Source organism: Capricornis sumatraensis, chromosome 16, assembly GCF_032405125.1.
Source record: "Capricornis sumatraensis isolate serow.1 chromosome 16, serow.2, whole genome shotgun sequence".
Taxonomy (NCBI): Eukaryota; Metazoa; Chordata; class Mammalia; order Artiodactyla; family Bovidae; genus Capricornis; species Capricornis sumatraensis.
Genome location: NC_091084.1, coordinates 63559774 through 63583843, shown reverse-complemented (window position 1 = coordinate 63583843; position 24070 = coordinate 63559774). Strand labels below are relative to the sequence as shown.

Genomic DNA, 24070 nt, shown 5'->3' with positions numbered 1-24070 from the left:
ATCTTGTCTTCTGAGGTCAAGTTAGCATGATTCTTTTGTGCTCATTCTACAGAAGATTTAATTCAAACTCAGTGTCTTACAGTAGGAAAGAAATGTATAAGACAGCGAGCCCATCTCCCTCCCAATGACAATCATGATGAAGGGAATCATGCCGTTTGTACACTTATAACAGCAGAGAGTAGACCCCATATTGTAGCAGTTTTTTAAGTCTTGGTGATTAGAAACCTTTTCTATATTCTAATAAGAAAAAAATCTCTGTCTGAGAAAACCTAGAATTTGTTTCTAGAGGTGATGATAAAGTCACAATTCAACTCATTGGTGTCATGATTTCCTTTTCTACGTAGTGTGTCTTAAAATATGCTTTCATTTAATGATAGCTAGCGAACATTGCTTTGGAGGAGGTGATGGCACCCCACTCAAGTACTCTTGCCTGGAAAATTCCACGGATGGAGGAGCCTGGTAGGCTGCAGTCCATGGGGTCGCTAAGAGTCGGACTCGAATGAGCGACTTCACTTTCACTTTTCACTTTCATGCATTGGAGAAGGAAATGGAAACCCACTCCAGTGTTCTTGCCTGGAGAATCCCAGAGATGGCGGAGCCTGGTGGGCTGCTGTCTATGGGGTCACACAGAGTCGGACACGACTGAAGTGACTTAGCAGCAGCAGCAGCAAACATTGCTTAGGCACTTACTATGTGCCAGTTCCTGCTGCAAGTGCTTCACATATATCATGCTATTTAGTCTTCAGAATATTTGATATTCTCCTCTTAAAGATGAGGAAATTGATGCTAGGGGATGTAAGATACTTGGCCAAAGTTTAATCTTAGTTATCTAAATGAATCTAAAGTCAGTAAATACAGACAGAAGTAAATGAAAGAATGAGCTTGCTAGGCAGTGTCCAGATGACCCCAAAGTAAAAGAATAACATTTAATTGGTGTCCAGTTCTGACCCCATTGGAATTAACTTTTACTGATGTGAATGCCCTTGGATGTATTAATATTTGCTAATAATCTCTTACTAGCTGCACGGCCTTTAATATGTTGCTTAACCTGTCTGAGTCTCACTTTCTGGTTATAAGGATGTCAGTAGCTACTGTCTAGGATTGTTGGAGAATTAAGTGAAATAGTCCATGAAAGAGTTTCACATAGTTCTTGGAATTGAGTAAGCATTCATTAATGGTTGACCATTAACCTTTTATATTAATGGAGAGGAATGAGGTACTTGGATCATACCTGGTAAGTATGTAAACATTGACGGTTTCATTTGCTTTAGATGAAGTCAGAGTAACATGAATATGGCCCATTCCATTACTTAATAAGCTGGTAAACTTTTCCTATGTGCCAAATAGTACTAATGGAAACATAGAGTAGAATTACAGAAAAAAATGTGGTTTTCCAGTGACCCATAATGACCAAATGCACCATGTACTGCATTTCTCTTACATGCTGACACTTTGAAATAAGGTCTAATAAAGAGAGCTGGTTACACTGAGATGATAATAACAAAGGCAAGGTTGTAGGTTTGATGCCTGAAATGAACCAGTTAGTGTGATATAAGGAAATGGTCTGCATTTTGTTCCAGACAATGCTGGAATATTGAAAATGACACAGGATGAAAAGGAAGAAAGGGGACTCCTCAGCCCTGGAAAGGCCCCTGAGACTCAAGTTCTACAGGTTTGTCAGTGTCAGCTGAATTTTTGAATCCTGATGTGTCAGGCCCTGTGCTAGGCCTTTCTATCTGTCACACGAGTGTATGTTCCTCGATTCTTTGTCTCGTCACAACAAAGATTTGGAGTGACGGACATTAAAGCCCCCTCGGCACGTCACAGCTCTCAGGTCTTGGATAGACCGTGTTATAGCTCTCAGGTCTCGAATGGACCATGTTATAGCTCTTAGACAAATCAGTGTTACAGCTCAGTGTCACAGCTCTATTTTATTTAGAAGATAGCAGGAAAATCTATCTTCGAGGCATGAGAGCACGTCGATCAAAAGACACGAGGAGAAGAGCGCCCCAGCACGTGGGAGAGGGAGAGAGAGAGCTGGCTCTGGCTCCTCTATTTATACGTTTCTCTCTCCCAGGGCCTGTCCTATGGAAATTGGGCCAGCCAGGAGTGTTGTTTGTTTTACCTGAGGTCCTCACTCCAGTCCTCGGACCTTCTTTTGTTCTATTTTCACGGGCTTTTCCCTTCCTTGTCTTTTAGCCACCCCCATTCTGGACTCCTTTTTCCTATTCTACCTACCTAACATGTCTATCATCTTATTAAATGTAGTATCAATCAGCAATGTAGGTATTCTTTCCCCAAACATTAATCATTTATGAATCTTAGAGAAGTGAGGAATCTTGTCCAGTTTCCCTTGGAGAGCAAGTGGTGGAGTTGGAACTTGATCTTGGTATTGCCACCCTGAATTCTTGACCTCCCAGCTATGCATTTTTGCTTCAAGGTGGTTATACGGTGTTTACAGCTTTGTTAATGAAAGCCATTTGACTTCCTTCTGAACATAAGATGTGTTTTTGCTTAGTACTCAAAATGTTTAAAGACTATGAAATGCTAGCAAAATCATGAAGGTGACTCTGACAACCATCCACTGAATGAGTTTAGTGCTAGATTATTCTCTCATTACCATTTGCTCATTCAAATGAACCTTTAAAAAGTTTCATATATTCATTTTTCTACTGACTTCATAGACAGGGTAAGAAGAAGTAACAAATTATTTAAGTAATTCACTTACTCCTCTTTATGATGTTTTGCCTTGAAATTTGCATACAATATGCATAATTCATGTGTCATAGAGTTAAAATAATGTCTACATTTTCTAGTTTCAGGTAAGTATACCTTATAGTAAAAAGTCAGTTTAAACAATCAGTGAAACGATTATTTGAGTCATAACCAGATATCAGATACCCGATACCCAGATTACTGTAGTTAAAATATTTCCTGGAGCAAAAATCAAGCATTTTAGGAACGGGCATTAATTCTGTTCAGTTCAGTTGCTCAGTCGTGTCAGACTCTTTGCGATCTCATGAATCGCAGCACGCCAGGCCTCCCTGTCCATCACCAACTCCCGGAGTTCACTCAGACTCGCTTCCATCGAGTCAGTGATGCCATCCAGCCGTCTCATCCTCTGTCGTCCCCTTATCCTCCTGCCCCCAATCTCTCCCAGCATCAGAGTCTTTTCCAATGAGTCAACTCTTCGCATGAGGTGGCCAAAGTACTGGAGTTTCAGCTTTAGCATCATTCCTTCCAAAGAAATCCCAGGGCTGATCTCCTTCAGAATGGACTGGTTGGATCTCCTTGCAGTCCAAGGAACTCTCAAGAGTCTTCTCCAACACCACAGTTCAAAAGCATCAATTCTTCGGCACTCAGCCTTCTTCACAGTCCAACTCTCACATCCATACATGACCACAGGAAAAACCATAGCCTTGACTAGACGGACCTTTGTTGGCAAAGTTATGTCTCTGCTTTTGAATATGCTATCTAGGTTGGTCATAACTTTTCTTCCAAGGAGTAAGCGTCTTTTAATTTCATGGCTGCAATCACCATCTGCAGTGATTTTGGAGCCCCCCAAAATAAAGTCTGACACTCTCATTCAAAATAATGTTTTAGCAGAGTAATACTCGGTGGTTCAAAAAGCCCAAAACATCTGATATGTCTAAAAGACCTGGACATAAATCTGGGCTGTAAATTGGCTTGATTCTTAGATGATCACTTTCCTTCATGCTGTTCCCTGGTCCTTGACAGGCTCCAGCCCTGACCAGGTATTATCTACTTGTTGGTTTTTGGTTTCACAGAGGATCAGATGAAATCGAATGAATTGCTTATGCAAATTTATCAGCGCTTCCCAAAAGAGAGAGCACCCCCACCCCCAACACATACGCATTGATTGATAAATTTAGCAACCGTTCTTAGTAATTGACAGAAAAAATTTATATAATGGGCTAAAATGTAGCCTTTGTTTACTTAAGCAGTATTCAACCTTAGTAAAAAACACTGCTGGGGCCCTTTAAAATTTTTTTGGTCAGATTTTTAATTCAACTATAAAAACAATTCAAGTGAGAAACTTCAGTGCATTGATTTTGTTCTTTGAGTCATGGCACTGTAATTAGCTGAGTTGAGTTTTAAATGCAGCACAAGAACATCTTTCTTGTCTGTTTATGTCAGAAAAAAACAGCTAATGAGCACTTATCAAAAAGATGAACATTTTTTCATTAGATTAAGTAAAATCAAAACAGATTTATAATGTACTATTATGTTTCAGCTTGGAATCAATTGAGTCAAATAGCTAATATCTTCACAGCTTCCTGAGAATTTCTTTGCATGGCAGGATTCTCCTCCCCCACACATTTAGACTTGAGCAAAGTGCCCACTTGTGATAACTTTCTTTGTGGAGTCAAGGCACTTTCCCAGAGGATTTAGAATTCCATTAATATTATTTGGAAAATCTGAATATTTGTGAAGCAGTTGTCAAAATTGATTGGATTATGCCAGTATGCTTTGCTGCTTAATGATACAGTTCTTTAAAATTGTTTTAAGAAATGATTTCCCTCTACTTTCTCTTAGTGGTCAGTCAAAATGCCAACTCAGTACCATGCAGAGCACTCTTCTCTTTTCAGATTTTTGTATTGCTTAAGTGGATGAATTTTGGCCTGTGTGTTACCAAGAGGAACAGATGTTGCAGGTTGATTCCTTAAGAAAGTTTCATATAAAGATGTGCAGGTAAAGAAACTTCTCTTTTTCAGTGTCATTTGGATGGCAGTTTATTTTCAGGTCATCAAAGATTCTAAGTAATTTCTTGCTTTCTACTGCTGTTGCTGCTGCTAAGTTGCTACAATTGTGTCCAACTGTGCAACTCCATAGATGGTAGCCCAGCAGGCTCTTCTGTCCCTGGGATTCTCTAGGCAAGAACAATGGAGCGGGTTGCCATTTCCTTCTCTATGCTTTCTACTAGGTGAGAGTTAAAGTTTATTTTTATCATTGCCTGCTTGTGGCTGTATAATTATGTGCATATCCACAAAACAATCAATATAATAAGGCATTAAGTGAATAAAGAAGAATCTTGACTCCCTTAAGTTTTCTGAGTTTGCATGAAGGTGAATGGACAAGAGATAGATTCCTTGTATACATTAAAAGGAAAAATAAATTGTTTTGGACACTAGAGACTTAATTTAGAGTAACGAAGTAATTTTTGTTCATATTACACTCTTTTTTGGAACAGATTTTGAAAAGTGAAAGTGTTAGTCGCTCAATCATGTCTGACTGTTTGTAATCCATGGACTGTAACCCACCAGGCCCCTCTGTCCATGGGGTTTCCTAGGCAAGAATACTAGAGTAGATAGCCATTCACTTCTCTGGGGATCTTCCTGACTCAGGGATTGAACCCAGGTCTCCAGCATTGCAGGCAGAGTCTTTACCGCCTGAGCCACCACCTGCTACCATGCTGATGCCATAAGTATAACACCTTTATAAATGAAAGAAGCTTGATGAATTTCTCTAAAGTCATATACTTGTGTAAATGCCACCCCAGACCAAGGTGTAGAACATTACTAACCCCACAGAAGCCTTCTTTATGTCCCTTCCCTCATCCCAAAGTAACCATCATTCTGATTTCTAACATTGTAGATTATTTCTGATGTTTTGGGAATCTACATACCAGGAATCATACAGTAGCTACTCTTTTCTCTTTGGCTCCTTTCATACAAAATTGTGCCTGTGAGGTTTATTAATGTGATTTTAGGTAGCAGAAAATCATTTTTTAAGGCTGTATAGTATCCTGTTATATGGATATCTGCTTTTTGTTTATCCATTGTACTACTGATGAATACTTGTGTTGTTTTAAGTTTGGGTCTGTTATGAGCAGCACTGCTGTGGATGTTCCCCTATGTGTTTTTTGGGGGGGCACATATGTAGGCATTTTTACAAACTATATAACAAAGAGTGGAACTGCTGGGTCATAGTATATAAAGTTGTACACTTTTAGTAAATATTGTGAAATAGATCGGTAAATTCTATTAATATCTATCAGTTTATACTTCCACCAGCAGAGTATTAAAGTTCTAGTTTCTCCACATCCTCATCAACAAAATTAAATTTTAGCCATTATGAGGGGTTTAGAAGTGAAATAACTGTGGTTTTAATTTACATTTTCTTGATGGCTCGTACTCATACTCTTTCCTGGTGGCTCAGATGATAAAGAGTCTGCCTGTGTTGCAGGAGACCCAGGTTTGATCTCTGGGTCAAGAAGATCCCCTGGAGAAAGAAATGACAACCCACTCCAGTATTCTTGTCTGGAAAATCTCATGGACGGAGGAGCCTAGTGGGCTTCGGTCCATGGGGTTGGAAAGAGTCAGACACAACTGAGCGACTTCACTTTCTTTCTTTTCTTCTTGATGGGTAATGATATTTAGTACCTTTAATTATATATATTGGCCAGTTGAGTATCCTCTTTCATCATGCGCCCATTCAAGTCTTTAACTTTTTCTTTTAAAATTTGGGTTGTATAATTCTTTTTCTTTGATTTGTAGGGGTTCTCTATATATTTGGGATATTAGTTCTTTTTGGATATATGTATTGCATAACTCACTAGTGTCCTTTGATAAACACAACTTCTTAATTTTAATTTAAAAAAAGTTAAATTTATTAATCATTTCTTTTATAAGTGATTTTTATATCCTTTTGTATTAGGAGATTCTGCTTACCCCAGTGTTAAAAATATAGTCTATAATACTTTCTAGAAACTTTATTGTTTTTCTATTTGCATTTAAATCTATAAATCATGTAGAATTGAGTTATGTGCATGTTTTGAGATGGGATAAAGTTTCATTACAAAATACAAATTATTAAAAATATTATCCTTTCCTGATTGCATTTCAGTGGCACCTTTTTCATGAATTATTTGGTCTTATAAGGACGGCCTGTTTCCCAGACCCACTCTTCTATTGCATCAGTGTGTTTATTGATCCTGTGCCAACACCGCTGTTTCAGTTATGCTATGCTTTATAATAAGTCTTGATAATTGATAATTAAATTCTTCAACTTTATTCTTTTTCATGTTTGTTATGTTTGTTTTGACTGTTCTTTTACAGTTCTGTGTAAAATTTATGATCAGTTTATTAGTTTTCATAGAAGAGCCAGCTGGGCTTTTGACTAGAATTTATTTGAACTTAAATAGATCAATGGGGGAGACCCTCCCATTATTTGGTCTTCCAGTCCATGGTTATGATATATCCTTCCATTTATGTCGTTCTTAATTTCTCCTGGCAGTGTTTCATAGTTTTCAGTATATAGGTCTTGCACAGTTTTTAATACTTTGGTATCTGGCATTTATCTTTTTGATGATAAATATTCTTAGGTAGCATATGTTTTACTAATAAAAATGGTATTGTTTTAAATTTTCCGTTTCCAGTTGTTTAGTGTTAATATCTAGAAACACAATTGACTTTTAAGTGTGATTTAAAGGAATTGTGCTAAATTCACTTTTTAATCCTTAATAGATTATTTTGAATATTTTAGGTGTGTACTTATATCATCTGTGAACAATGGTGATTTTTTTCCTAAAAACAATCATTTAAATTTTTTTCTCTTGGACCACAGTATAATGTTTAATAAAAATGATCGCAGTCATCCTGATTTCATTTCCAATTTCAATGGTAAAACTTTCACTATTTTACCATTAATATACTTAATATAGATTTTAAAAAAGGTATTCTTTATGAGTTAAGGCAGTTTCTTTTGTTCCTACTCTGTTAGGATTTTAATATGAATTGGCATTGAATTTTATCAAGTGCTTTTTTAATATATTAGTGATGATATAACTTTTGTTATTTATTTAGTTAATGGGAGTAAATTATATTGATGGGTTTTCAAGTTTTAAATCAGCTTAGTATTATAAATTAAGTTGGTTGAAATCTATTCTTTTGTATATCCCCAGCTTTGACATGCCAATATTTAATTTCATTTTGCCAAATTATTACGGCTGTGTTCATAAGAGAGATTGGCTTATACTTTTCCTTTCTTGTAGTATTTTTTCTTTATTGGTATGTTTTGTTATCAAGGCTGTATAGGCCTCATAAAATGTGTTCAGAAATGAATTAATTTTATCTATTCTTTCGAATAATTTATATAACATTGGTATTAGTTCATGAAATAAAGAACTTACTGACGAAGCCGTTTGGTCCTAAACTTTTCTCTGTCGACAGGCTTTTAATTATAGGTGCATATTTGAATGGATATTAGGCTATTTGAATTTTCTATTTCTTCTTGTGTCAGTTTTGGTAAGTTAGTATCTTAAAAAACGAATTATGCATTTCACCAAAATTACCAAATTTTTTGATCTAAAGTTATTTATAACATCTTATCTTTTTAATTCCCCAGGAGATCTGTAGTGATGTCCCTTTTTTGTTTCTTATATTGATAATTTGTACCCTCTTTTCTCTTTATACTCTTACTGTTCTTTTAAATCAATTTTGTTTGTTTTGTTTTATTTTCTCAAAGAACAAACTTTTAGCTTTATTATATTTTCTGCTGCAGGAATCCATAAAATATGGCCCGTGGGTCAAATATAACCCATTACCTGTTTTGTAAACATAGTTTTGTTGAAACACAGCTGTGTCCATTCATTTTGTATTGACTATGCCTGCTTGTGCATTACAATGGCAGAGATGAGTAGTTGTAACATATGGCCCACAAAATTTAAAATGTTTACCATTTGTCCCTTTACAGAAAAAGACTTCTTCTGTACTGTGGTTTTTTTTTTTTTTTTTTTGGTCTATTTTCTTGCCTTTTGTTCTTATCTTCATTATTATTCTTGCACTTTCTTTGAGTTCAATTTGCTGCTCTTTTTCAAGATTATTGAGATGGATCCTTAGATCATTCCTTTTCATCCTTAGATTTTCATTTAACTCTTGTGTTTTCTCTAGCTAAGGTTAGGTATATCCCATAAGTTTTTATATGTCATATTTTTATTACCATTCTGTTGAAAATGTTTTCTTATTTTCCATTGTGATTTCCTGTTTAACTTTATTTATTATCTGGCCTTTGGGGATTTTTATATTGTATTTTTGTTGTAGTTATTGATTTTTAGATTAATTCCACTGTGGTCAGAGAACATACTCTGATTTTAATTCTTTAAAATTTGTTGAGACTTGTTTTATGGCCTAGTGTATGTTTTATTTTGGTAACTTGTATATATACCTGAAAATAATGTGTATTCTCCAATCAGTGGGCCCTGTGTTAAGTTTTTAATCATGTTCAATTTTCTATAGATTAACTTATTTTCTGCTTCTTCTTTGAGCTATTGAGAGAGGTGTGTTAGAGCTACACATTGCAAGGTGGGAATTTATTTATTAGCCCTTTTGTTTTGTTAGTTTTTTCTCTATTTGAGGCTATGTTATGAAATCTTCATGTTGAATTGACCTTTTTATCTTTACCAAAGTTTCTCTTTTGTGTGTAGTAATACTTCTTGCCTTAAAATCCGTTTTGTCTGTCATTAGTATATCTACGTTACCCTTTTTCCTTGTTTATGTTTGTATGTTTTCTGTCATTTTACTACTGACTTTTCTGTTTCCTTGTATTTAGGTTGTGTCTATTATAAATAACATGTAGTTGGGTTTTAAAAATATCCATTCTTAAAGTCTATGCCTATTATTTGGAGTACTACTACTACTACTACTAAGTCGCTTCAGTCGTGTCCGACTCTGTACGACCCCATAGACAGCAGCCCACCAGGCTCCGCTGTCCCTGGGATTCTCCAGGCAAGAACACTGGAGTGGGTTGCCACTTCCTTTTCCAATGCATGAAAGTGATAAGTGAAAGTGAAGTCACTCTGTCGTGTTTTACTCTTCACGACCCCATGGACTGCAGCCTACCAGGCTCCTCCATTGGTACTTCATTGCAATCCATGTAATTATTGCTCATTTTTATTCTTATCTACTTACTATCTTACAGTTTTTTTTTTTTTTTTTTTTTGGTCTCAATCTGTTTTGGTCCTCTCACCTGACACATGGTTTTCTTTTGGCTTTGAAAGTATCTTTCTTGTTTAATTTTCCCTTTGTTAATTAAACATTCTTTTTCTGATTATCCTAGAGGTTATACCGTGCTTCCTTGGCTTATAGTCAATCTTAAATTAGGATTACTTATATCTTCTACTAGATTCACCGATATTTTACATTTTTTCCTCATTTACTTAATCATCTTTTCCTTCATGCCTGTGTATTATCCCCCTACCTACCCAACACACACACAGTATTCTTTCTGAACCACTTGGCAAGACGTTGCAGACGTCATACTTCTTTATTTCTAAATTCTTCAGTTTGTATCTACTAAAAACAAGGAATTTATCTTATGTAACTAAAGTACAACTACAAAATTAGAAAATTTAGTATTGATACAATACTGTTATCTGATCTACAATCTAAATTAAAATTTTACTTTACTCCAATTTTTGGAGTCAATTACTCCAAAAATTTCCCTTATCAGTTCAGTTTAGTCGCTCAGTTGTGTCCGACTCTTTGTGACCCCATGAATCGCAGCACGCCAGGCCTCCCTGTCCATCATCATCACCCGGAGTTCACTCAGACTCACGTCCATCGAGTCAGTGATGCCATCCAGCCATCTCATCCTCTGTCATCCCCTTTTCCTCCCTCTCAGCATCAGGGTCTTTTCCAATGAGTCAACTCTTCGCATGAGGTGTACAAAGTACTGGAGTTTCGGCTTTAGCTTCATTCCTTCCAAAGAAATCCCAGGGCTGATCTCCTTCAGAATGGACTGGTTGGATTTCCTTGCAGTCCAAGGGACTCTCAAGAGTCTTCTCCAACACCATATTTCAAAAGCATCAATTCTTTGGCACTCAGCTTTCTTCACAGTCCAACTCTTGCATCCATACATGACCACTGGAAAAACCATAGCCTTGACTAGACGGAACTTTGTTGGCAAAGTAATGTCTCTGCTTTTGAATATGCTATCTAGGTTGGTCATAACTTTCCTTCCAAGGAGTAAGCGTCTTTTAATTTCATGGCTGCAGTCACCATCTGCAGTGATTTTGGAGCCCCCAAAAATAAAGTCTGACACTGTTTCCCCATCTATCTGCCATGAAGTGATGGGACCAGATGCCACGATCTTTGTTTTCTGAATGTTGAGGTTTAAGCCAAGTTTTTCACTCTCCTCTTTCACTTTCATCAAGAGGCTTTTTAGTTTCTCTTTACTTTTTGCCATAAGGGTGGTATCATCTGCATATCTGAGGTTATTGATATTTCTCCCGGCAACCTTGATTCCAGCTTGTGCTTCTTCCAGCCCAGAGTTTCTCATGATGTACTCTGCATATAAGTTAAATAAGCAGGGTGACAATATACAGCCTTGACATACTTCTTTTCCTATTTGGAACCAGTCTGTTGTTCCATGTCCAGTTCTAACTGTTGCTTCCTGACCTGAATATAGGTTTCTCAAGAGGCAGGTCAAGTGGTCTGGTATTCCCATCTCTTTCAGAATGTTCCACAGTTTATTGTGATCCACACAGTCAAAGGCTTTGGCATAATCAATAAAACAGAAATAGATGTTTTTCTTGAACTCTCTTGCTTTTTCAATGATCCAGTGGATGTTGGCAATTTGATCTCTGGTTCCTCTGCCTTTTCTAAAACCAGCTTGAACATCTGGAAGTTCACAGTTCATGTAGTGCTGAAGCCTGGCTTGAAGAATTTTGAGGATTACTTTACTAGTGTGTGAGATGAGTGCAGTTGTGCTGTAGTTTGAGCATTCTTGAGCATTGCCTTTCTTTGGGATTGGAATGAAAACTGACCTTTTCCAGTCCTGTGGCCACTGCTGAGTTTTCCAACTGGCTGGCATATTGAGTGCAGCACTTTCATAGCATCATCTTTCAGGATTTGAAACAGCTCAACTGGAATTCCATCACCTCCACTAGCTTTGTTCGTAGTGATGCTTTGTAAGGCCCACTTGACTTCACATTCCAGGATGTCTGGCTCTAGGTGAGTGATCACACCATCGTGATTATCTGGGTCGTGAAGATCTTTTTTGTACAGTTCTTCTGTATATTCTTGCCACCTCTTCTTAATATCTTCTGCTTCTGTTAGGTCCATACCATTTCTGTCCTTTATCGAGCCCATCTTTGCATGAAATGTTCCCTTGGTATCTCTAATTTTCTTGACGAGATCTCTAGTCTTTCCCATTCTGTTGTTTTCCTCTATTTCTTTGCATTGATCGCTGAGGAAGGCTTTCTTATGTCTCCTTGCTGTTCTTTGGAACTCTGCATTCAGATGCTTATATCTTTCCTTTTCTCCTTTGCTTTTCTCTTCTCTTCTTTTCACAGCTATTTGTAAGGCCTCCCCAGACAGCCATTTTGCTTTTTTGCATTTCTTTTCCATGGGGATAGTCTTGATCCCTGTCTCCTGTACAATGTCACGAACCTCAGTCCATAGTTCATCAGGCACTCTATCTATCAGATCTAGTCCCTTAAATCTATTTTTAACTTCCACTGTATAATTATAAGGGATTTGATTTAGGTCATACCTGAATGGTTTAGTGATTTTCCCTACTTCCTTCAATTTAAGTCTGAATTTGGCAATAAGGAGCTCATGATCTGAGCCACAGTCAGCTCCTGGTCTTTTCCCAGTTAAGTATGTTATCTAGGATTATGCATTGCATTTAGTTGTCATGATTGTTTAATCTTCTTTAATTGAAACAATTCTCCCTTTGTCTTTCATGATCTTGATATTTTTGAAGAGTACAAAGCAAGTACTTTGTAGAATTTTTAAATTTTGGTTTCTCTGGTGTTTCATTATGATTAGATTCAGATAACACAAAAGTGATGTTGTGTCCTTCTCAGGCCATTGTATCAGGAGGCAGTTGATGTTCATTTGGTTCAATATTAGTGATACTAACTTTGATAACTTGCATAAGGAGATGTCTTACCAGTATGAGCCATCATAAACTTAATATTATTAATTTGTAATGAATATGTAATTTGTGGGGAACTATTTTGAGATTGTGGAAGTTATCTGCTTCTCACCAAAACTGTACCCAGTATACTTTATCATCCATCAATGATTGTTGACTGAATCAGTTATTACTATGGTATTTGCAAAATGATGATTTTTCTAACTCCATTATCCTTTCTACATTTATTACTCAGCATCCTGCACCCCCATTTATTAATTTGGTAGACTTAAGAATTGTTATTTAATTCAAAATGTTATAATCCATTGATCTCATTTTAATTTGATACTCAGATATTTCAGATTTGGCCCTTGGGAACCCACTCAGACAAGCTCCCCTGAACTTGTGACATGCTTATCATTCTTTGTACATTTCATTACTTTCTGGCACAGTGAGATATTCCAGGATCATCTTTTACTTTATCTGCCCTAGCAGTGTAATCAGTTGTTTCCTTTGAGGAGCCTTGGTTCCTTTGTGTGGAGGTGGGTATTTAGAAACTTAGATCTGGGAACTTCTTTGGTGGTCCAGTGGTTAAGACTCCGTGCTTCCAATGCAGGGGATAAGGGTTCAGTCCTTGGTTTGGAAACTAAGATTCCATATGCTGCGTGGAGTGGCCCAAAAAAGAAAACGAAACTTAAGTCTAGACACCAAGTGAAGTGAAGTGAAAGTCGCTCAGTCATGTCCAACTCTTTGTGACCCCTTGGACTGTACAGTTCACGGAATTCTCCAGGCCAGGGTAGCCTTTCCCTCTCCAGGGGATCTTCCCAACCCAGGGATCAAACCCAGGTCTCCCGCATTGCAGGTGGATTCTTTACCAGCTGAACCACAAGGGAAGCAGACACCAAGTGTGCTGATTTTCTACTGCAGTAGAAAATGTACTATATTATATCTAGTCTCAGCCATTATATCTAGTCTCAGCTGGATTAGGAAATCTCTATATCTGCCTCTAACCATGGAGTTCATATTGATGCTCCCAGATCTAATCTAACACCAGAATGTTCAGTTTAGTCTTTTTCCTTTCTATATTTGTAAATCCTTTTTACAAGTGACGAATCTGGCTAAGATTATTCTCAGTATATTTTACTCACTTGCCTAGGTTTAGATTCACAGAGAGTGTTTTAGATTTGCTAAGGAGATCCAACCAGGCCATTCTAAAGATCAGCCCTGGGTGTTCTTTGGAAGGAATGATGCTAAAGCTGAAACTCCAGTACTTTGGCCACCTCATGCGAAGCATTGACTCATTGGAAAAGACTCTGATGCTGGGAGGGGTTGGGGGCAGAAGGAAAAGGGGACAACAGAGGATGAGATGGTTGGATGGCATCACTGACTCGATGGATGTGAGTCTGAGTGAACTCCGGGAGATGGTGATGGACAGGGAGGCCTAGTGTGCTGCGACTCATGGGGTTGCAAAGAGTCGGACACGACTGAGTGACTGAACTGAACTGAACTGAACTGAACCACTATAAAAAATCATGCTGATTAACTAGTGTTCAATGCTTGTAAAAAGATTTTTGTTTCCAAACTGAGAGTATATAATTAAAACTCTGCATTCAAAAGTAATTATTTTTCCCTTCAGTGTGATTATGTTATTCATTTGAATTTTAGTTAGGCTCATTTATTTCTGTTTGTATTCCATTTTTGGTTTCTTTCCCCTCCATCACTGTTAATTTAACATCATCATCATCATTTTGTATGAATATGTAAAGCATTAACATGCTTCCAAAACTCAAAATTACACAAAAATCTATATTCAGAGGAGTATTACTTCCTCTTTCCCACCCCATGTACCTTAATGCACTCTTGTAAATTTCTGGTTTATTCTTCCTGGATTGTTTTTTAAATAAAAGTAAATACATTTATATTATCTTATTTCCTCTTCTTTCTTGCACAAAAGTATCATTCTATATATGCCCTTTTGCACTTTGCTTTTATTGATTTTTGGGGGGGCTGTGCTGGGTTTTCACTGCAGCACGTGTACTCTGCAGTGCTTGGTTTGCCCCCTGGCATGGGGGATCTTAGTTCCCCAAGCAGACATTGAACTTATGTCCCTTGCATTGAAAGGTGTATTCTTAACCACTGAACCACACCAGGTTAAAAACCACTGCTTTTATTGATTGACAACAAATATATTCTGTAAATCACTCCATATCATGTCTTATTTAGTTTTTATTTACAGTTACATAGTATAGTATTGGGGCTTTCCTTGTGACTCAGCTGGTAAAGAATCTGCCTGCAGTACAGGAGACCTGGGTTTGATCCCTGGGTTGGGAAGATGCCCTGGAGCAGGGAAAGTCTACCCACTCCAGTATTCTGGTCTAGAGAATTCCATGGACTGTACAGTCCACAGGGTCACAAAGAATCAGGCAAGACCAAGCAGCTTTCACTTTCAGTATACTATTGTGTGAATAAACCATAGTTCATTCAACCAATCTCTTATGTGTGTGTTTTTTTTTATGTGTGTTTTTTCACAATATTGTTTAGTTACAGATAATGTCCTTTGTTCATATGGTTTCTTTCTTTCTTTTTTTTTTTTTACATTCTTGAAGGTATATTTTCAAGGAAGATTATTAGATGCAATTTAAAAGGTAAGCTTACTTGTGGTTTTGTTAGATATTGTCAAATTCTCCTCCCATAAAGGTGTGGGAAACATTCCCACCAGCAATGTATAAAAGTCTCTTTCCTCATGCCTCTATCAATAGAATGTGCTATCAAGCTTTGTAATTTTTACCAAATCTAATAATTGAGAAATGGTATTTCAGGACAGGTATAACTTCTAACTAAAGTTGTCCATCTTTTCAAATGTTTAAAAGTCATTTAAAATCTTTATCTGTGAATTGTCTGTGACTTTTGCGTATTTTGGTATTGGGTTTTTGACATTTCTCCCCTTCAGTTTTAGAGTTCTTTATATGTTGGGATGGATATTAGCCTTTTATCTCTGATGTATGTTAATCATAGCTATTTTTAAATCTGTGTGAGTCTGTGGGACTGTTTCTATTTTATTAAAATTAATTCTTCTGTTCCTCTTTGCTAGTAGACTTGGTATGTTTGAGTGAAAGCCAGTCTTCGTGTATAAAATGATGATGTACAGGCTCTGGATGGTAGTGTTTCCCTTCAGAGATGATTTCATTTTCTACTAGCTGACAGATGATATATGGGTAGATAATCTTGATCAAGGTTTGTCAGTGTAAAGTTTGCCTTCATTCTAAGGGAGTAATACTTCTTGGGTTGAAATTGAAAGTCTATAGAGTCTTCGCCCTCCTCCTTGCAGCCCTGAAAGCTCATTTTTGGGTCCTCAGTGTAATGAGACTGTCGTCTCCTCCTGAGACTTTAGCTGCATACAGTTGCTTCAGCTGATTTCTCTCTTTTCTCTGAGCATGTGCAGCTTGAGAGTCAGCAAAGACCTCGAGAGGAATTTGCTCACTTTCTCCAGGATGTTGGGCTTTTCAATTTTGTCGACTCTGTGCGACCCCATAGGTTGCTGTTATTTCTTCAGTCTTTATTCCCCATGAGGCAGATTAACAAATGCCCTGATGAGAAACAGCAGTGGCAAGAGTGTTACCCTGTCCTCGGGGGTGCAGCCTGGAGAGTCCTGCTGCCTTGATTTTTCTCTTCAAACTTCCACACAGCTTTCCTTGTACGTTTCATCCAGTTCCTGTAGTTGTTCTCAGAGGGGTTATTCTGATCCTGGTTATTCCATCATAGATGGTAGCAGCAGTCATCTTTCCACTGAGCACATCTCTTTAAATTTGTATGGAAATGAGAGAACACAGTCAAATTGATAAAACATTTTAAAATTGACAAGAAAATTGGCCTGCTTATACACTGCTATGGAGGATATAAATTGGTACCACCTTTCTGGAGGGCATTAACTTATATCAAAATCCTTAACAATTTACTCTTTGACCCAGCAATTCTGCTTCTAAGTATTTATCCTAAGAAGATAATCACAGATGTGTGTGAAGGTTTATTTACAAAGATTCCAATCCCAATTAACAAAACTTGGAATCAAAATCCTCAGTATGCAACAAAAGAATATTTGATAAATTGTGGTGCTTCTATACAATGGAATATAATAGAATCCAGCATTGCAAGTGACAAAAGAGAATGTTTAAGCGTATTTATTACTCTTTCCTAGAGAAGGGCATGGCAACCCACTCTTCTTGCCTGGAGAATCCCCATGGACAGAGGAGCCAGGTGGGCTACAGTCCGTGGGGCTGCAAAGAGTCGTACATGACTGAGCGACTAAGTACAGCATAGCATAGACACTCTCTATTTAACATTAGCGAGTATTGTTAAGCACAGGAGATGACAAAGCAACATGAGCGGTGTGATCCTGTTGAAGAATGTGTATGCAGGTATATAAGACTGGAATAATGCACATGGAAGTGTTAATAGCTGGTATTGTTGGGTTTTTTCCTCCTTTGTTTGTGTGTCATCTAAACATTTTCCATAGGACGTTACTTTTGTTCTAAAAGAAAATTAATGCCCTCAAAAGAAAAAACCTTACAGTTGATAGGCCCAATTGATAATATTTTCTAGTAAACATTTTATTTTATGCTGGTTGCCTAAGCTCTGTCTTGATGCCCTTAGTGATGGTACAGATTTTGTCAGAAATGGTGTCCTCCTTGAAATACTTTGTGGAGCAGAGCACCTCTGTAGAAATGTACTTTAAATTCTTACTGGTCAAATTCAAACAAAGGCTTCACCTGTTTCTGTCAGTGTGTGTCAAAACCTTTTAAATAAGGAATCCTATTTAAAAAGTCAGTAGGTTTGTGGTAAGGACCTGGATTATCAGGGAAGATTTATTTCCTAGCCAAAAAAAAAAAAGTCTTATTTCCTTTTGAAACCAATGGTCAAGACTTAATGCAATTGCCTTTGTAAAACTAAAATCAAGATTTCTGAAGACCATTCTCATCCTCTCATGCTTTTTCTCTTGAAGGTACTGTGCAAGGCAGCAGCCCCACTATGACCTCTTGGGTTTTGAGGCTGCTTCCTAGGAATGGCCGTTCCTTGGCTACAGCATCAGAGAACCAGCGAGCTGAGGACCGCCATCGGCACCAGGAGGCCTATGGGTACTTCTTGCCCATCCAGACGAGGTGGCAGGACAATGACCAGTACGGCCACGTGAACAATGTTGTGTACTACAGCTACTTCGACACGATTATCAACCAGTATTTGATCAGGTAGGTGCGGGCTCTGCATCCCCCAGCCTCACGTCTCCTTTCTGGCATGCTCTGGTGGGGGCAAGTGCAGGGCATTCTGGGAGGAGATGCCCATTTTCCTCTAGTGTTTTTGCTGGTATGGCTCCTTTGTTGAGCCAGCTTGAAGTCAGGTTATTCTGGAGAACAGCTGGACCACTAGGTGAGTGAGGAGGATACTGTTGCCCTGCTGCTCCTGTAGTCACAGGTGTTTGTCTATCTTGGTCCTTTGCACTAAATTGTCAGCAAATGTGCAGGCTTTGAATCTCAATTAAGCAACTACACAACAAGCCATGTAATATCCAAACCCTGAAACTTGAGCAGACAGTAACATCAGCCCTCAAGGCCTTTTTGTGAGGAAAGCAGCTGCTTCCCTCACCGAGAGCACATAACGGGGAGGAGAGAGAGACTAAAGAGTAAGGATGCATATTGTAGCCTCTGAACACCATGTTGACAGGATTGCTGCCTGAAGTGTGTTTGCAAGATTGGTTAGTGTATGTGTGTTAATATCATTCTCTATATGAAAAACTGGGCTGCACAGAGTGCTGTGTAAATCCCAGCTCCAACTTGTATTGGCTGTTTAGTTTGGATCAAATTATTTAACCTTATTGAGTCTTTTGTAAAAATAACTCACATATATTGAGAGTTTTCTCTGTGTCCAGCACTGTGAAGCCTTTTGCACAGCCTTTCTTGTTTAATCCTAAAACAACGTGATTTAGAGAGTAGCAGATTGTCGGTCCACTGCCTGAACCCTCTTGCCTGTACCTTTCAGGGCATGCTGGCCTAACTGTCAGCTATCAACACTAACATTTCTTTGCCTAAGGACTTTCTCTGGCCACCAGAGCCCCTTTTGCAGGCAGGCCAGAAGTGCAATGAATCAGTGCTCCCTAAAAGCAACCTTCAATCACTGACTGATGGGAGTTAGTATATAATATGAATACCCCAACTTCCTTACTCCTTGGATAAGTTACCTGAGCTACATGCTGTACACAGGCTCCTAGGCTTGCCTAATGGGGTTAGGCTCCATTTCCCAGATTGGTAGCTTGAAAAAAACTGAGATAAAATTTACATACCATAAAATGTGAAAGTGAAAGTCTCTCAGTCGTGTTGGACTCTTTGCAACCCCATGGACTATACAGTCCATGGAATTCTCCAGGCCAGAATACTGGAGTGGGTAGCCTTTCCCTTCTCCAGGGAATTTTCCCAACCCAGAGAGCAAACCCAGGTCTCCCGCATCACTGGCGGATTCTTTCCCAGCTGAGCCACAAGGGAAGCCTGCCATGAAACGTGCTATTTTAAAACCATTTAAGCATACAATTTGGTGGTTTTAGTATATTCACAATGTTGTCTAGCCATTACCACCATCTAATTCCAGAACTCCATCACCCCCCCCCCCCCTTAAAAGAAACCCCATATCTGTTAGTAGACATTCTCAGTTTCTCTCTCCTCCCATCCTCTGTCTCCATAGATTTGCCAATTCTGGACATTGCATATAAATGGAATCATACTATATGTGATCTTTTGTGTCTAGCTTCTTTCACTTAGCATTACGTTTTCAAGGCTGGTCAATATTGCAGCTTTTATTAGTCCTTTGTTTCTTTTTATGGCCGAATAATAACCCATTGTATTGTACTGTATTTTGTTTGTTCCTTTGCATTGGATGGACATCTGGGTTGTTTCCACTTTTTGGCTATTTTGAATAATGCTGCTATGCATATTTGTGTACAAGTTTTTGTGTGGACATGTTTTCAGTTCTTTTGGGTATGTACCTAGAATGGAATTGCTTGAATCATATGGTAACTCATATATTTAACTTTTGAGTAGCCATCAAACTGTTTTCCATGATGACTATACCATTTATATTCCCACCAAAATGATGAGGATTTCCATTTCTGCACGTCCTTGGCAATACTTGTTACTATCTGTCTTTTTTGCTTGTCGTCATCCTGGTGGATATGAAGTGGTATCTCATATTGATTTGCATTTCCCTGATGACTAACGATGTTCAGGATATTATCGTGTGCTTGTTGGTCTTTGGTATATCTTCTTTGTAAACACACCTATTCAGATCCTTTCCCCATTTTTCAACTGGAGTATTTGGATTTCTGTTGTTGGGTTGTGAGAGTTTTTATATATTCTGAATACTACACCCTTATTATATCTGATTCACAAATACCTTCTCCCGGAGATCAAGATGTTGGAGTAGAGGGATGTGGAGCTCACCCACTTCCACAAATACATCAAAATACATCTACATGTGGAATAATTCTCTAGAATATCTACTGAAAGCCTGCAGAAGATCTCATGCAACCAAAGCTGCAAGAAAGATCCCCACCTGCTTGGGTAGGACTGTGGGAAAAAGGGAAAAGACAAATACTTTTTCCCATTCTGTGTGTTTTTTTTTTTTTTTTTTCACTTTCTTGGTAGTGTCCATTGACATGCATGAGCTTTTAATTTTGATGATAGTGGTAACTTCTTAAATAGCAAATGCTTTATTGGCTACTTTCTCCTCTTGTCCCTTCCCCACTTCTGCAGGATGATTTAATCTATAAGAGGTACCTTATAGTTTGCGCTCACAGTGCAAATTTGCTATGTGTAGAGAAACTAAATGTCTTCTTTCTTCAAAAGAATGGAGCAGCTTGAGACTGCCTGGTTCTCCCATATGCTGTGTGGCCTGAACTGTCACAGTAATTCTACTTTGTGTGCACCTGTCAGTGAGTCCTCTAGAACTGGCTTACACTTGCTTACTTATGAATAATAAATGTTTTTTTCAGCACTCGTGTTAGCTTTTAGGAGAATGTGTGGTTTATACTTTGAAATCCACAGCGGGAGGTAAAAACAGGATTTGAGGCTTTTTGTACTTTCACATCATTTGTCACATAGGGAAACTTGACAATGAATTTTCCCAACTCACTCCAGGGCTACTTACTCTTTTTAAAGGAAGGATCAGCCTTGTAATTTCTTTGGGTTGACTCTTAACTTTATTGCAGTTGAGAGCTAGTGGTGTGTCTTAGTTTAGGTTGCTAGGTGTGTGTGAGTGTGTGTGTGTGTGTGTGTGTATGTGTGTGCGCGTGCAAGTTGCTTCATTCGTGTCTGACTCTGTGATCCCATGAACTGTAGCCTGCCAGGTTCCTCTGTGGAATTCTGCAGGCAAGAATACTGGAGTGGGTAGCCGTTTCCTCTTCCAGGAGATCTTCACAACCCAGGGATCAAACCTGCATCTCTTATGCCTCCTGCATTGGCAGGCAGGTTCTTTACCACTAGTGAGTGCCACCTGGGAAGCCCTGGGTTGCTCCAATAGAAATACAAATTACTGACTTGAATAACAAGTTTTTTCCTCCCAGTTCTGGATGCTGGGAAGTCTAGATCAGGGTGCCAGCATGGGCGAGTTCTGGGAAGGGCCCTCTTCTTGGTTTACAGATACCTGCCTTCTCGCTGTATCCTCTCATGACCAAGAAATGAGAGACAGAGCCACCCTCATGACCTCATCTCAACCTAATTACTTCCCAGAGACTCCACCTCCTTCCTAATACATTCCCTCAAAGGGTAGGGTTTCCATATTTGAGTTCGAGGGGGAATGCAGACACGCAGTCTAGGACATTGCTTTTGTGCCTTTTGAAGTCTTCCATTTGTAAATGGGCCTTCTAGAAAGGCAGTATGCAGATAATGGTTGAGTCCTTCACCCAGTGGAGATTATGTCCGTGTGGTCTCAATTTGTTATCAACCATTTCTTCCAGGTTCTGCTTCTGCCAGGCTTGAGGGTAGGGAAGGGGGTTGGCAGCATGTGAGGAAGAATTTCTGCCACGGTAGTGTCCTGTTTCATGTAGAAACCCTCAGATATTACGCATTGACTCCAAAACTGTGACAATACCCTGACCTTTGTGGCCAGAGACGTCCTGACCCTGACAAAAATGGACTCACTTTCATACGTTTCCTAAGAGATCCGAGCATTGTGTAATAGGCTGCTCACTCGACTGTCAGAAGCCAAGCCAGCACCAGAGAGGTGTGAGGACCCTGGGAAGACCAGCCAGGGAGAGGCAGGCTCATTTTGTCAGTGCGAGGGAGGCAGCTGGTCAGGTGGAAGCAGTGCCTCCCAGCCTGGCCTGCTTGCTGGCCCTCTTCCACCTGGCTTTTCTAAGGATGGGCGGCTCTGCACATGTGCCAAACACCGTGGGATGATCAATGAACCACACCCGTGTCTAGAAGGTTCCCTCTTTGAGGAGGGTTTTCTCCAGGAGAGAGAACCAGGGTGTAATGGAGGGTGTGGAGGGGGAAGGAGAGAAAGAGTAGAAGAGGCCACTCAGACTGCCCAAAGTTCCCATCACTTTGACACGCAGAAGGGGTTAAGTCATTCTTGAACAGTTTATTGCTCATCAATTGTAATTAAATATGTTTATATTAAATTATGTTCTGTAATTAATGTAAAATCCTTTAGCCTATGCTGTTATTAGAACCAGATGCTGAAGTACCAACAGTATTTCAACATGACTGTGCTGCCTCGCCAGCTGTCTAACTGTAATTACTTTAATCTCAGCTTGTTATCTAATTATCACCTTTGTAAAGGGAAAAGTACTCTCTAATGCTTACTGATTGTTTCAGATGACGATGAAGAGCGGGGAACAGCTGTCAGAGATCGTGGGCCCTGCTTATCACCACGAAGGAACTTATCTTGAAAACTAGTCTGGGCCAAACTGCTGAAAAAAGATGTCCCAGGCAGGAACTAGGGACTGGCCAGTAAGGGGAGACAGTTGGTGTGCTGGTTAAGGGTGTGGCCCCTGTGGATAGAGTGTCAGGTGACATCTGCCTCCTCCAGTGATGGCTGAGGGGACAGGTTAGTTAATCTGTTTAAGACTCAGTTGTCCCATCTGTAACATGGAGACGTTAATAATACTAGAATCTACCTCGAGGATTGCTGTGGAGACCAAATGAGATACAGCATATGAAGCCGTTAGTGCAGGGTCTGATAAAATATACATACTTAGTAAATGTTAACTATTTTTTCTTTTTGATAAAAGTCAGTGTTGGTGTTCAGTATTTCCATCTTGGTCTTTGACACAATTGAAATGGGTGTCTAAATGCCAGCAGCTTGACATGACCTGTGTGTTTTCCAAGTAATGCTGAAGTCTGTCCTTTTGGGGCTGAAATTTACCTTTGCATTGCTTATTAAAAAATGGTTCACCCAACCAACGTAAATAAGTATTGTCAGGGAGATCTTGAAGCTCTTGAGGGGAAGTAAACTGTTTCGGAGTATCCTTCAGTACTTTATGCATGTGCTTGCGTTTCAGCAATTGATTTGGTAACTGTATTTCATTTGAAAATAATCATTAAAACAGATAGTCTTAGGATGTTTATTAAGCCTTTACTATCCTCTCGGCTTTGGCTCTCAGGGCTGCACTCGCATCAGAGGGGAGCTGGAAGTCTCTTTCTGCTGTGAAATAGAACCTCTGTCTGTCCAGTTGACTGTGAGGTCCTTGAGGGCAGGATAGGACCTTCATCATTCTTCTGTATCCTGAGTAGATTGCCCTGCCTGGCAGGTATTTTGTTCTCCCTCAGTAAGTATTCCTGAAAGAACTAAACAAAAGAACTCAACCTCAGACCATGCTGATCATCCAGGGTTTTTCCTTTCCCAGTGGCAGGAAGAAACACTGCCTCCTGGGGCTGCAGGGCAGGTCTCAGTCTCCCATGCTTGTTTTTGCCACCTATTACTGGGCTTTCGTGGTGGCTTAGATGGTAAAGAATCCACCTGCAATGTGGGAGATCTGGGCTCGATCCCTGGTTGAGAGGATCGACTGGAGAAAGGGATGGCAACCCACTCCAGTTTCCAGGTGGCTGTAGTCGTAAAGAACTCGCTTGCCAGTGCAGAAGACGTAAGAGACGCAGGTTCAATCCCTGTAACCTTCTCAGGGTCAGGAAGATTCCCTGGAGGACTGCAT

At 39.0% G+C, this 24070-nt stretch overlaps 1 protein-coding gene across 1 annotated transcript in view; it reads left to right on the top strand.

Annotated features, from left to right (window-relative positions):
• LOC138092224 (uncharacterized) overlaps positions 1-24070 on the top strand; it is a 199715-nt gene that overhangs the window by 75829 nt on the left and 99816 nt on the right. Inside the window, exon 2 of the mRNA XM_068988047.1 lies at positions 17879-18122. Coding sequence (XP_068844148.1) covers positions 17905-18122 — 218 coding nt within the window. The 5' untranslated portion in view covers positions 17879-17904. The remainder of the gene's footprint in view (positions 1-17878; positions 18123-24070) is intronic.